Raw genomic sequence first — 15,156 nt, 5'->3', positions numbered from 1 at the left:
ATTAAAATTTTTCCATGGCGCCCTACTCTAACTAAAAGTATGACTACTCACAAGTAAGATATAAAAATAAATAAAATTCGTGTATCTTAATTATTTTTTTTACTTTATTAATAATTATAAATGTCTTTGTTCAATTAATTGTGAAGCTTTTACAATATTTCGCGGCGCCCCTGTGAAGAGGCCGCGGCTCCCCGGAGCGCCGCGCCCCGCCAATCACTGTCCTAGCCAATTAGCTTTCATATTTAAGTGCTGTTATGATTAAGCATCTAATCTCTTTTGTTCTCTTCAATACCTAATTTTTCTCTTACTTAATATTCTCCAACTTCCTTCAATCCCTTATTCCAACCTATATCAACATTTTGTTTCCAACCTTTCTTTTACCCTTTTTCTTAAAAAAACTGTATAGAGATCACTTCAAACTTAACCCTTTGCTAGGCGATTCTTCAAATCTAATTCCATTTGGCTACATCTACTCGTACGTAATAATTTTTTCTTTCTATTAAATGCTTCGTGTACGTTCTTGTAATACTGTTAAGATGATATTTAAATACTAGTACTGTTTTACTTGTTTAATTCTACCTTATTTTGTATAGACATTTAATTGTCTTATTATCTCCTGTCCTCATTAACAGTCTTTTCCTAAAATTCATGTTGATACTTTATTCTGTAATAATTTCTTCTAATTTTAAAACTATCTTAAATCTTCTTTGCCTCATTTCTTAAAAATCCTTTTCTAGAGAAAGTTTTATCACGTCATTAATATAGATACTAAAAAAGGTTGGATATAAGCATCATCCTAAGTCTTTAACATTAAATTCCTATTGTTGTGTCAAACCGTTCAGTTTATATTATTTTCCTGGAACCAAAAGAAACGTATGTGGAAGAAATTTTTTGGCCGTATGTACCGCAGACACAACCATACTATCAGAACAAGATGTATCTATACATCATATACATGTTCGATGTTAGTTAATTTCCACATTACCGATATCATAAGTTCTATAAATCTTTCTAGGATGAAGTTCAAATGTAATTAAAAAATATTGTTTCAGGATTGGTCTGTTTATGATTGGATATGATTTACTTTCATTTAATATTTGGATAATCAAATCAAAATAATCAAAATTTGGATAATTAATCAAAATAATATATTACCTGAAACTGAAAAAGGCAATATATTATTTTTAGATTAAAAGAAAATTTTGAATTATGTTTTACTCTGTTAAATACAGTTTAAGGAAGACGAACAGTTCGATACGTAATTAACAAAGTACATATTATACATAAATATATTTTAAACTTTGGCAACTATTATTTGGTATTTCCTGCTGTGAATAAATACAATTTATATAAATAATAATAATAATAGCGCTTGCTGTTTACTGTTAATAACAATATTTCTTGATTTATTATCAATTAATATGTTTATATTTATTATGAGTAAACAAAATCTCTTTGTTTAAAACAATAAACGTATTTTTATATAAAAAAAGCTATAATAATTTATAGGAAGCTATTAAAAATAATGTTATTACATTGGCTGTTATTAATGAAAAATTAATTAGGTCGACGTTATTTAAATATTTATCACATTGATAAACTTTTAAGAAATTCTTTTTAAAAGCTTTTAATGAACACACGTAACTTAATAATCAAAGTTAATTGTGTACGAGTTAAATGTTAAAACAACAAAGTAGTTAAAACAATTTCTCTTTGGTCTCTTATGATTGAGATAGGATACATTAAAAAAAAAAAAAATTGGTTTATTTGTTCTTAATTATAATTACTGTAGAGAGATAAAATTAAATTTAGAGTAATCTTTAGCGCAGAACTGATCTGAATTTAAATTAAAAAATAATAATACCAACATTAAAACTTATTTAGGAGTTTTTTATACAACTTACTCTTTTAATACGATAGATGCATGAAAAGTATGCAAAAATTACATTTATGTCGTAAATACTATTTATAAATTTTAACTTATATATAGAACATGTAGTAAAAATATTTTGATTACATATACACTCCTCGGTCAAAATAGAAATCCGACGAAAAAATGGAAATTTCCCCTTATGTCATTTTTAGATAATAAAACATAATTTTTGAAACTAAATAAATCCACGAGTAAGAACCAATTCGCACGGAACAAGAGGATACACATGCACTCACTCAGACTACTAAGAACACACTGTAGTTTGTCTTATTGTATTCTTGTTTTGTTCATACATTGTCTACATTGTCTTATGGGTGTCTCATAAGTTTCCATACATAGAACACATAAAAGTAAATAATAATAAATAAAAATGGTTTTTATAAAAAAAATAATATATATATATTTTTCCTGTGTATGGAAATTATGGGACACCTATAATTAAATATATATAAATAAACAGAATTTTATTAATTTTCAGAATACACTTAGTCCTGGCTGAAATATTATAGGATTCTAATTTCTCCTGAAGAAAAGTACTTTTCGGTATTTTCTCACATCAAACATTAATATTAAAACTGTGATGAAAAATTACTTTCTGATGTGTGATGTGAATTTTCTTGTTTCAGTTAAAAATTATAATATAGTATTTTTCTATCACGTTTCAGTCTGTTTTCTTTTAAGAATTTTTTGAACAATTCTTTTTGTTTATTTGATGACACTATATAGATTTTCTCAGAAATAAAAATTTCTACAAATCGTTTTGTTACAGGCAATTTAACAAAGTTATTTTATTTCAGACCGAAATTAGTGTTGGCAACACCAATTTTTTGTGTTATACAATCATTTTCTCAAAAATTACTTACGATATAATTCTGAAACCTATTTTATTTTTATTTTTAGTTAAAAAAAAAGCAAAAACGTGAAACTAAAAATTTAGTGTAAATCTCAAAAAAAATTTTGAAAAATATTTAAAACGAAGGGAAATAAAGTAAAAGAACAAAAAATATATATTTCAATTTTAAGAGGTGGGAGTTGATTTTTAAAAAAAAAACTTTTTTTTATTATTTATATATGCATTGTACATAAATTTGCTTTAATACAGTTTTCTCTAAAATATCTGAATAAAACCGAGATTGTTTTTTCCTCCACTCTCTTAACGAATTTCGAAAAAATATGTTATGCCCCATATATAGAAATATTTAAGCCAGATTTGAAGAAAATCGGTTCGGTCAAGCCTGAAATATAAGAGCAAAAACTGTAAGACACACATACTTACGTGCATAAGTAAGTTTTTTTTTTTTAGGCTAGAATCTAGATTAACTAGTTGGACACTAACACCTAAAGATTTTCAAAAAAAACTGATACCCTATTGATCACCATACTCTTCCCTTTAGATACCTATTATATTCCTTTTTGCACCTATTCTAGCTATAAAGCCGTAATTGTATTTCGTAATTGAAAAATTACGAAATACAATTACATGGGTTTATAAAAAAAGTGAAGGAAAAAATTTTTCACCATTATTATGAAGCAAATTATTTTGCCTCAAAATCATGGGAAAGATATAGAATGATTATAATAAAGTTTATAAAATAAATAAAATTATAGAGATGATGATGATGATGTTTTGATGATTATAAAATACGTCTTATCAATAAATATTACTATTTTTTGTACTTATCACACAAACAGTGCGTAAGTACATAAAAATATAATTATATAATAATACAAAAGGGATTCGTGATTAGAATAGAAATAAAGATTATTGTCTCTACGCAAATAAAAGTAGGACTTCTGATTATGATGAATTAAATTGTCTTCTGTTTTTACGTCTGCATATATAACCTTCAGTACTAATTAATAAATCAACTTTAAAAGTGTGTTTTAATCTACATAGATTTGTATGTAATTTAAATGTTATTCAAGGGAATGTATGCCGTTTATCAGTTAACTCGTATTTATTATTTTACTGTACTTCCTAATCTCATAACTTACATTCTAAATAATCTATAGAATTGTGCAAAATAATGTTGAATTTTTGAGCTCTTATTTCAGCTATTTAACATGGTCACCATGACCTTTGTAGTTCCAAAGTTTATTGAAAATTTGTTAGTTTAATCTTGATTGGTTAATTCGGACCATATGTCCATAGAATTGTAGCGTCGTTTTCTTATCGTTATTTTCAGGTAAATATGTATTTAATAGAATTAACCATTATTTATTGGTCGATTTATTTTTAAATAGATAACTACAGCTTTATTTCTTTTATAGTTTTATTGGAATAATAGTCATACCAGTTTACACGCTACTATGTGTGATCGACAATTATTTCAATAAATTTTTCCCTATCAAAATTAGTGAAAGCCATTATTTATTTAATAAATAAAATTTATAAAAAAATAACCAAATTGATTTAACAGAAAAACATAGTTTTATAAAAAAATACATTGATAAAACCCGATATTTTAAGTAGAGATAGTAAGCGGTAGAATGAAATTTAAGGAAAAATGCCATCGGTGTCTCCATCTGCGAGATACTATACGGCTCTGTTTAAGCAGCTCTCAGACGCGGAGTAATATTATACTGTATACTAAAAGAAATATACACTAAGTGAGCTGAAGGTTTGCCCCTGTCTTAGTCAACCAAACTGTCGGCTGGTATTGGCAGGACACGGAGAGGGGTTTATTGTACTATCTAACCAGATGACATCCGATTACTATAGTATATGTAAAATCTAAAGGCGGGTCCTCCCTATAAGCTGCCTCTACTTGCCCCCTCTGCCCCGCTCCTATAACCTTGCATGCAGAACACATGCTACTGGTTGCCATAAAAGTAATGCGTACCTGCTATTTAAACATAATTTTCGTAAATAACTACGCTAAATAAAAAAAAATAAAAATATTATAGCATGGAGTCAAAAAGACAGAGCGTGGAGTGGAACCGCATGAGTTCGCCTGCCAAGAAAAAATTCCAACCCCGACCATCAGCAGGAAAAATCATGATGAAAACCTTTTGGATTGAAAAAGCCCGGTTTTATAAAAGATTTGCAAACAATAAACAGCGCATACTGCTGTCACATGCTGTCAATAAAGTGAAACCAGCAGTGCTTGGATCTCAGCGCAAAGGCATCATTCAGCTTCACGAAAACGCCCGGCCTCACACAGCCCATGCAATTCCAGAAACCATAAAAAAAATTGCTTCGGTAAAGACTATCTCATCCACCATACAATCCTGGCTTTGCCCCATCGGTTTTCCCTTTTTTGGTTCATTCAAGGAGGTGCTACGTTGTAAGAAGTTTAACGGCAATGACGACGTCAAAGAAAATGTGCTAAATTGGCTCCCACATCAAAACAAACGTTTCTTTGCAGCAGGCATAAATAAGCGGATTCAGAGATGGAACAAGTGTATTAATATTGCTGGAGATTAGATTGAAAAGTGAAAAAAATATCACATTGGTTAAATAAACCGTTAGCTCTAGATCAATTTTTGTCTTGTTTTCTTATCATTTATTTTCATTCTGTATTATATCGTACATCATAATAAACGTATCCGATACTAATTTAAATTTAGGAGAATTCTAATAATCTCGTATTCTAGTAAAAATACGTATATTTATAATTTTCTGTTTCTTTATCTAGTTTTATCAATTGATTTATATTAAATAACACTTGCAGTAGAGAATCCATTAAATAAAAAATATAAAATAAGAAAATAATTTCTCATTTGTACAATTCATCAATAGGTTTTGCAACTAGTATTCCTCATCAATACTGCCTAAGCTTTTTATAACAGATGATGACTAGTGCTGCGACCATACCTAGGGGTCATAAGCTTTCATTTAAAACAAAATTGGCGAAATCCAGTGGTCGGGGAACTCTGCCAAGATTTTATATTGATTGTATAATGAAATAGTTTTTGTGATATCTCTCGAAAATCGGCAGAGGGGGGCAAGCGACCATTGATGATAGGCGTTATAAGCTTTCATTTAAAAAAAAAAAAAAAATTGGCGAAATGGGTCCAGTGGTTGGGGCTGGGAGGCTCTGTCAAAGTATTTTTACTGATTATATATATTAATCTACGTATTTTATATGGGTAATTTAATAGTTATTTAATATAAAATAAAATTATCCATCGTTTCAAGGTCAAGGATTCTTATTTAAATAATGTATGCTTTTATGTTATGGCTAGGTGCACTACATGTTTTCATTGTTTTTTTTTTATATTTCCGGTAAACCAGTTACGTAATAGTGAATAATTTAACACAAAACTGGAGGAGTATGATTTTAATTATAGTATTGCAGTTGTACTACTTTCGTTGAGTAAAGTGAATTTTTTAAAGCATTACTTGTAAATAATTTTTTATTAGTTGAATATTTTTTCAGTATAAAATAAAATTATACAATTAATCATAAAAAGCTAATTCAGTGTTAAATTTTCAGATAAACGTGGTCATTTCTAAGCATTTGTTTTTTTGGTAAAAAAAAATTGTAGACGATAAACATATTTTTCAAAGACGTGATATAAAAATGTATATATAGTAAGCTTATACAATTTACTGATTAGCTTTATACTATCTTCTATCTATTTATTTAAAATAATTGGTAAAAACCTTGACAGAGTTTCCTAGCTCCAACCACTGGACCGATTTCACCAAAAACGTTTTAAATGAAAGGTTATCACTCCTAGATGTGTCATCAATGGTCGCAGCGTTAGTTGTAAAAATAAAATAATTATAATTACGGGCAGTTCAATAATTACTTAATACGAAGCTTTAATAATTTTAAACTTCATCACACGTACTTAATTTTAGACACGAGATCTAAATTTTAGTTAAGATCTTTGGTAGAAATAGGCAAACCAAATTTTCCCGAACTGTAGTTAAAAATCAAATAAATTAAATGGAAATTTGAAAAATTATACAGCAAATAAATAATATTATATTAAATAAATAAAATTTATGTAAAACGACAAAATAGCTACAGATTTTTAAGAATACTTTTTAATTCTAACAATTATTTCTGCCTAAATATAAAATTTTCATTCCATTAGTGAAGTTATTTTACTAAAAACATGAAGGAATCTTTTGTTATTTTAAGTAAAAGAATTTTTAGCAATAATAGTAATTTATTTATTTACATAGTAACGAGAGGCTTACGCCATAGTATAGTTACTGGATGATAAATGAATTTTGTAGCGTGTAAAAAATGCCATGTTTGACGGGGATTCGAACCTGGGACCTCCGTATGAAAGGCCGAGACACTACTACTCCGCCATAGAGATCGGAAAATAATAATAATAATAATAATAATAATAAAAACAACACATTGTTATTTAAAATTATTTTATTGTTAAGAACTGACATTCTAATCGTTTAATGATTACGCTAGACAATTTTTTTTCTTTGTTACTTTGTCAGTGTCGTACTAGTTTTTACAACGCGACGTTTAGTCACGCAAATGTATTTTCTCTGGGTATTTACAAGTGAAAACAAACATAATTTATCTTCTGTCTTGTACAAAGTGTATATATAATCACTTTTATGTTATCACCTGTTGCTTTTTTATTTATGTATTTATTTTTATTCCATCATTAAAGTCATAAGAAAATTATAGTTTTTAAGCAATATCGTTGTATTTTAATGTAATGAAAAAGGTGTGGGAGAATTTAATCTTGTATTTTTTTTTTAAAAATAGAACAGTGTGATACCTAAATTCGTTGTTTTTTAACTTGGTAAATTAATACTGTTCAATAAATATTTCTACACCTTTTTTTTTTTTGTCTTCAATCATTTGACTGGTTTGATGCACCTCTCCAAGATTCCCTATCTAGTGCTAGTCGTTTCATTTCAGTATACCCTCTACATCCTACATCCCCAACAATTTGTTTTACATACTCCAAACGTGGCCTGCCTACACAATTTTTTCCTTCTACCTGTCCTAATATTAAAGCGACTATTCCAGGATGCCTTAGTATGTGGCCTATAAGTCTGTCTCTTCTTTTAACTATATTTTTCCAAATGCTTCTTTCTTCATCTATTTGCCGCAATACCTCTTCATTTGTCACTTCATCCACCCATCTGATTTTTAACATTCTCCTATAGCACCACATTTCAAAAGCTTCTAATCTTTTCTTCTCAGATACTCCGATTGTCCAAGTTTCACTTCCATATAAAGCGACACTCCAAACATACACTTTCAAAAATCTTTTCCTGACATTTAAATTAATTTTTGATGTAAACAAATTATATTTCTTACTGAAGGCTAGTTTAGCTTGTGCTATTCGGCATTTTATATCGCTCCTGCTTCGTCCATCTTTAGTAATTTTACTTCCCAAATAACAAAATTCTTCTACCTCCATAATCTTTTCTCCTCCTATTTTCACATTCAGCGGTCCATCTTTGTTATTTCTACTACATTTCATTACTTTTGTTTTCTTCTTGTTTATTTTCATGAGATAGTTCTTGCGTAGGACTTCATCTATGCCGTTCATTGTTTCTTCTAAATCCTTTTTACTCTCGGCTAGAATTACTATATCATCAGCAAATCGTAGCATCTTTATCTTTTCACCTTGTACTGTTACTCCGAATCTAAATTGTTCTTTAACATCATTAACTGCTAGTTCCATGTAAAGATTAAAAAGTAACGGAGATAGGGAACATCCTTGTCGGACTCCCTTTCTTATTAGGGCTTCTTTCTTATGTTCTTCAATTGTTATTGTTGCTGTTTGGTTCCTGTACATTCCTTCTACACCATACCAACAATTAAAAATAATTCAATAAGCGAGCTGAATTAGATCGGAATTCTTAATAATTTTTCTTAAAATATAGTTTTGAATTTAATTTTAGGCTCACTGATATTTTTAGTTGAATGGATTTTGTTGTTTACATTTTACAAGATATTGTAATTCTGAATTACTTGATAAGCAGTTCATCAGTTAGTTTATATTTCGGGGGTATAGCTCAGTGGTAGAATTCGACTGCAGTTAGTTTATATTTTAACCACTGAACAGAAAAAGAAATACTGGATTGATCCAAGGTTGCCTTCCATTTACTACACGATACCAAGAACGCATCCGTATCAGGGGATCCATGTCCTAAATGTGAAATAAAAGGAATCCTTCTGACCTTATATATTTATAATTTTAAGTAGATAAATAGGAATCATCAGCTAAAGGAATGGGTGAATAGTAAAAAAGAACAGATAAAAAAATTGTGGTTCGATATAAACAGTCCTTATTCAAAAAATATCTTTGAAGACTTCCCCATGATAATGTCCATCCGCCTAAAATTCCTCAGAGGGTGAATCATTCAGGTAATTTTTAATCGGATGGTAATAACTCTAATAAAATTTAATTGTTAAAATATATATTAAAAACAAATTTATTTTCTTTCAGAAAATAAAGATCCTAAAGCTACTAAAAAAAAAAAAACAAAAAAAACAATCTTATCGATCTTCAGAGTTGTATGAGATACAGAAGCATTCAATTGAAATCGTTGAAACGTATCCTCAATGCAAGATAGTACATACTTAGCGAGCGGGCCAGGAGATTTTGAATGCCCTCCATTAAAATTTCAAAAACATTTCGCAACAAAATTTGATTTTAAAAATTTATAAAAGTTAGATATTTAATTTACAAACGTTTAGCCACAGACAGGAACAAGACTTATCGTTTTATATTAAGACTATAATCATTATCCTACCGATATGCAGTGTAATGTGAGAAAATGAGAAAAGCATTTTTCAACTGTATAATATAGCTTAAATGAAAATAAAACTAAAATATATTACTTAATAAAATAATATTCCCCCACTTTTCTAAAATTAAGACTTAATAAAAAAATAGACCTTACAGAGAAGCGCGTGACTAATGAATGAAACAATGTAAAGAAGTGGTTCATTCGAATAGAAGAAAATAAAAAAAAATTGGGGAAAGGAAGTGTAGATGAGCACAATGACACTTCAGTGGGTCACAGGTCAGATTCATTACTTCAGTTATAATTGCATGTGAATGTTGTACATATATATATATATTTATAAGATGGTGTGCATAATACGGCGCCGTCGGGTACCCTCTTAGTTTATTTTTTCTTTCAACAGACAATAGAAGTTGAAAGTTAGCATTATGGTACAGTGATAATATAATATTTAGATTCCAAGTAAAATTACTTTCCTACAGTTTTTCTTTCCATTTCTTCTATCAGGTATTTACCATGTACAAAAAACATTTTAACTTCTAAACAAATTTTATTCTTAATACAACATTTCCCAAAAAAGATTTTTAAAAATTTAAAGGCATTTTTCGGTCAATAATAAGGTACATTTTAGTGGTATTATCATATAAAAATTCGCTAATTTATTTAGATAATTAAATGGAATTATATATATTTTTTCTAAAAGAATATATTATTAATTGAATATTCGAAAACAAATAAATTTTAATCAAGATAACGTGTAGAACTTTGTGAATTGTCTTAGACATTTCCCCAACTTTAGGTTATTGGGTGACTATTTTTTGTTCTTTTTAAAGTTTGTGTTACGCCATTATTACTATTTATACAAAAAAATTCTTTAATTTGATAAAGGAAAGAATTAATGAGACTAAAACTGTAATTGAAAACAAAGATAGAAATGTATTATCTCTATGGAAACTTTCCGATCTTCTTGGTGAATTGGTAGCGTTTCGGCCTTTCCCGGGTTCGAATCCCGGTCAGGCATTGCATATTTCATATACTAAAATAATTTCCATTGTCATATTCCCGTTTATAAGCTTCAAAGCATTTATGGAACGAATTCATCGAGAAAAAAGTAGCACAAAAGAAAAGGAATTGAGGACTAAAACAAAGTTGAAAAAATTGTATTAACATATTTATTTTTGGAGGATTAATTTGTCCGGCATTACTTGATTGTCGCTACCATTTTATTGTCCAGGAATCATCAGATAATAGATAAAAGTTCAGGAATTGGTCCATAGGGAGCTCCATTCTCATTAAATCACACCAATCATGTCCTGATTCAAGAGATTCTGGCCATTTCCAGTACGGATTGGAAGGGTCCGATCTACGTTCATAAAACCCAGAACACAAATTTATGGAAAAGAAATTAAGAAATATAAGAATTAAGAATTATAAGAAACTATGATATAACCATGAAGGATTTATAGTAAAAAACAAATAATTCTATCAGGTAGATACATCATGGTCCCTTCAAAATAATAAGATTTATTCTGCCTGCCCATAATCTCTTGAAAGATTGCGGTATTTTTACTTGATATGGGTTTCACATCGACCAGAAAAAAATTATTTGCACTTCCAAAAATTAAATCGCAGTCATAAAAAGATAGTGTTTCTGAAAGAAAAAACCTTGACTATTCCCAAAATTTTCTGACTATTTGTGGAGGTATCAAGCGACTCGTTCAGTCAAATACCATTCATTGGTGATTTATTTTATTTTGTATTTTTCTTAGAATTATGTTCCCTTACAACATGCTGTAAACCCATATATTTTTAAATAGTAATCTTGCTCAGACACAGGCTAATTATTATATATGAGACTACGTCCGTTAATTGAACCCAAGTTAGTTATCATTTAAATTCCGTTTTATGTTACTGAACCTTTACAGCGGATTAAATTCAGGTCTTGTAACATGCTGGAACTCAACGATTATACAGATAAGTTACTCGTTTTCAACTGAGGGAGTAGTTTGAATTTAAATTAAACTTAATGTAGTTAATACAAAATTGTTGGCTAAACCCAAAATATTGAGGTGTGATAAATTTTTAGTTTATATTTTGCTTTAATGGATACTCATTATTAATGAAGAAATTAACAAAATACAGAGTTACCCTAACCACATCATCCCCAAAATTACGGCTGGCCATGATGTTAAATGACTACCCATACTTTCTCTCGACATTACTTTTTAGCTGTCTTTCTTTTCACACACACACACACACACACACACACACACACACACCAATCTTACTTTGTGCATGACAAAAAGGGTTTTTTTTTTACTGCTATGAGACCTTTTACTCTCTGCTAATAAAAAAAAAACTGATTGATCTAAAGTTTGCCAACTTAAAAGGGCATTATGATGATATATATTAAAAAGTAGTTGTTCTATAGTGTCATGCGAAACAAAAATGTCAAGAAAATGTCAGTATATAGTAGGCGTTTAACCTCTGCTCTGCTCTTGTTCTATTCATTCCATTCTGACTTCGTCCGTACACCAACAACACTCTTTTACAAACTTTAGTTCAATTCATTTCATTGAAGGCAGAGCTGATTGTTGTTAGTTATGTTGTTTAATCTGTAACGCCTCTTCTATTCATCAGTATTAATAGTGCAATAAGTGTATTTATTACAAAACTTATATACAATTTAAATCTACAATATTGTATACAACTCGTATAATGCTTCCTGTATATTTTCGACGTTCACCAAGTCCTCCTAGAGGTTTTCAACTGGGACCACCACCAGTACCTAAACCACGACCACGAACACCACAAAAATTGGTTACAGATAATATGTTTTGTTTATCATGTCCTCCAACTGGACTTAATTTTATGGAAGCGTTAAACGTAAAACCTTTACTTGGACGTCCAGTAAGCATTTTTATAGAATTATTTATTTATTCTGATCACGTGTGTGTCTGCACGATTTATACTTTTTTCTTTTAATGCACGTATGTATGTTTATTTGCATGTTATTAATATTTAAAATGCATTTGTATTCTTACTAAATGTACGTAAGGTATATATATATATATATATATATATATATATATATATATATTTATGTTAAAACAATTAATACATAAAAACAAGAGATACATATTAAAAATTAAAAAAACATGACTGCCAAAAAGAAAACAATATAGGATAGTTAAAGAGCTTGCGGATACCAGTTTTGTATATAATATAATTTTTTTAATTTATCTATATATATATATATAGCCTATCACACTCCCGGAAACGTAAGGATTCCAACGCAGGGTCATACGTCTAAATCGGTTCAGCCGTTGAGCTGCTACACTTGAGCTGGTTACACTTCTTTTTGGGCAATCGTGTAATTAAACTGTCTTCGAAAAATTTTATATTAATTAACTGGAAATTCATTTAGCAATAACATATCCACATCAATACATTAAATTATCTTAGGTTAAGAAGTTATGCATTATTTAAAACAGGCCCGGTACTTACACTTTAATATTTCTCAGAATATAATTCATAATTTTTCATTAATTTGGATTAAATTAGAGTAAAATTTATTTTTATGCTTATTTTGATAATTCAGTATTTTAAAATAAGTACTTAAACGATTTTTTTTAAATCAAACTTTCTCTAGTTTTACGTACTTTTACACTGTTTTATTTTCTGCATTTAAAGGATTGTTTCATAACGGAAACTTACACTACTGTCCCAACTCTTTTTAAAACTGTTGTTCATGTGGAAACGAATCAAGAGTCGCTCTCTCTGTGAGTAATGATTTTAATTGTATTAATCAATTCTTGTGGTTAACAGAGTGAAGATGTCAACTGTAATATCGAATATTTCATGCATTTAGGTAGATTTTTTTTTATTTTGGTAACCTACATCTTCAACTATTATTTATAAAGTTATATTATACCATAAATTATTATTAGAATAGATAAAGTTTTATCTACTCTATCAAAACCGTTATGTAAACATAAAAAACGAGTTATTTTTTTAAATTTATAATATCTGGGTAATTTGTTTAATAATTTTAAGTAAAATCAATTAAATCATTCTAGTCTGAATATGTTTTACAAACTGACAAAATTATATTTAGTAATTTTACTGCATTCATCACTTAAATCACTTTAAAAAAAATTGTTGGATTGACCTACAAAAATAGATAAGTAAACAAATAAACAAACAAACAAACAAAATCAAGATAAAACAAACTTTCTTTACATTTCGTGGTGAATCTGTCTTATCTAGATAGAATCTTTACTATGTAGGTCTAACACAACACAGTTTTTCCATTTCCTTCGTAATATTAAAGTAAAAACGAACATAGTGCCTGAAAAACATTTGTGCCAAGTTTTATTCTGTAAAAAAGATACATTTTTATCAAAGAGAATTCTCTGAATAAAGTTGCTTAAAGCTTTCTTGAAGTCTGTTTAATGTTTAATATATATATATAATTTTCTTCTTAAAATTCATCACTAAATGTCTAATAATTGATTAATTTAATGAAAAAAAATCTGTCTTTTTTGTTTTTTCATAAAACAACAAAATATTTAAAGAGTTGTCAGCATAATTCGCTCAATAAAGAAATTAACAGGTAACCATTTCCCTCTTATTTTCGATGATGAGCCTGACACTGGATTTGTTATTATTGAGAATGGCTATGCTTATTTTGGAAACGATTCCTAAACTTTTATAGTTATGATATCTGATAAGCGTATGCAGTATATTAAAAGCTATTCGTAATAAATTCAAAATTATAATATGTAAATGTTGGTTGCTTATATAAACCAAAATACCGATTTGCGATAGGCCACGCAATTATTTTATTGTGCGTGTTCGATTCTAAAATAAAAAAAAAAATTTCGTCAAGCTTGATATTTAAATATTTAGATAAATTCATCTTAGAACATCTTACATACATAGGTTAGGGTATCATTAAACTTGTACTGGAAAGTAATCTACTCTATTAAGTAGATATATCATATTTTGACTGATAGTAGCAATCCATTTTTTATTTTTAAACAAGATTGTAAACATATAAGACATAATCGGCCTAGTAAACAGATATTCTGTGTATAGTATCACAGTGAATATTGCAGTTAGTCTAAAAATATCAATAGCGTGTACAAGATGGAGACACAATACTTGACTCCCGTCACGTATAGACACAACAATTCCTCCATGCCTATATGCGCATTGTTTTCGATAGCTAGGTAAGAAATATTACAAATTTTTTTTTGTTTTTTAAATTTATTCAGCAGTAATACTTTTAACTGCGGGCTGTAGTACCTACTGAGGTTAACCATTGCTTTGTTGAAGCTGAATTTAATTCGAGTTTTTCTTTTAACTTGGCTGAATGTTTTGTCTTAGGTCAGTTCCCTTATCTTTTTTATTTGTTATGACGTGGTTGTAATAAAGATAAGAGGGCGCAGTTTAATATAGGGCGAGTAAAATATATTAAAAAAAGTATTACATGATTTTTCTGGCTATTAATAATAAAAATTAAAAG

General features: G+C 28.7%; 2 protein-coding genes across 3 annotated transcripts in view; both read left to right on the top strand.

The window, feature by feature from the left end:
- LOC142323710 (septin-4-like) overlaps nt 1-15,156 on the top strand; it is a 132,818-nt gene that overhangs the window by 28,603 nt on the left and 89,059 nt on the right. The window lies entirely within an intron of this gene.
- Nucleotides 12,298-15,156, top strand: part of LOC142323711 (septin-4-like) — a 55,187-nt gene continuing 52,328 nt past the window's right edge. The window contains exon 1 of the mRNA XM_075363838.1: nt 12,298-12,536. Within this exon, the coding sequence (XP_075219953.1) occupies nt 12,345-12,536 (192 nt within the window). The 5' untranslated portion in view covers nt 12,298-12,344. The remainder of the gene's footprint in view (nt 12,537-15,156) is intronic.

This window comes from Lycorma delicatula, chromosome 4 (assembly GCF_047948215.1).
Source record: "Lycorma delicatula isolate Av1 chromosome 4, ASM4794821v1, whole genome shotgun sequence".
In the NCBI taxonomy this organism is placed as follows: domain Eukaryota; kingdom Metazoa; phylum Arthropoda; class Insecta; order Hemiptera; family Fulgoridae; genus Lycorma; species Lycorma delicatula.
The sequence above is the reverse complement of the archived record's forward strand: the minus strand, read 5'-3'. Positions and strand labels throughout refer to the sequence as shown.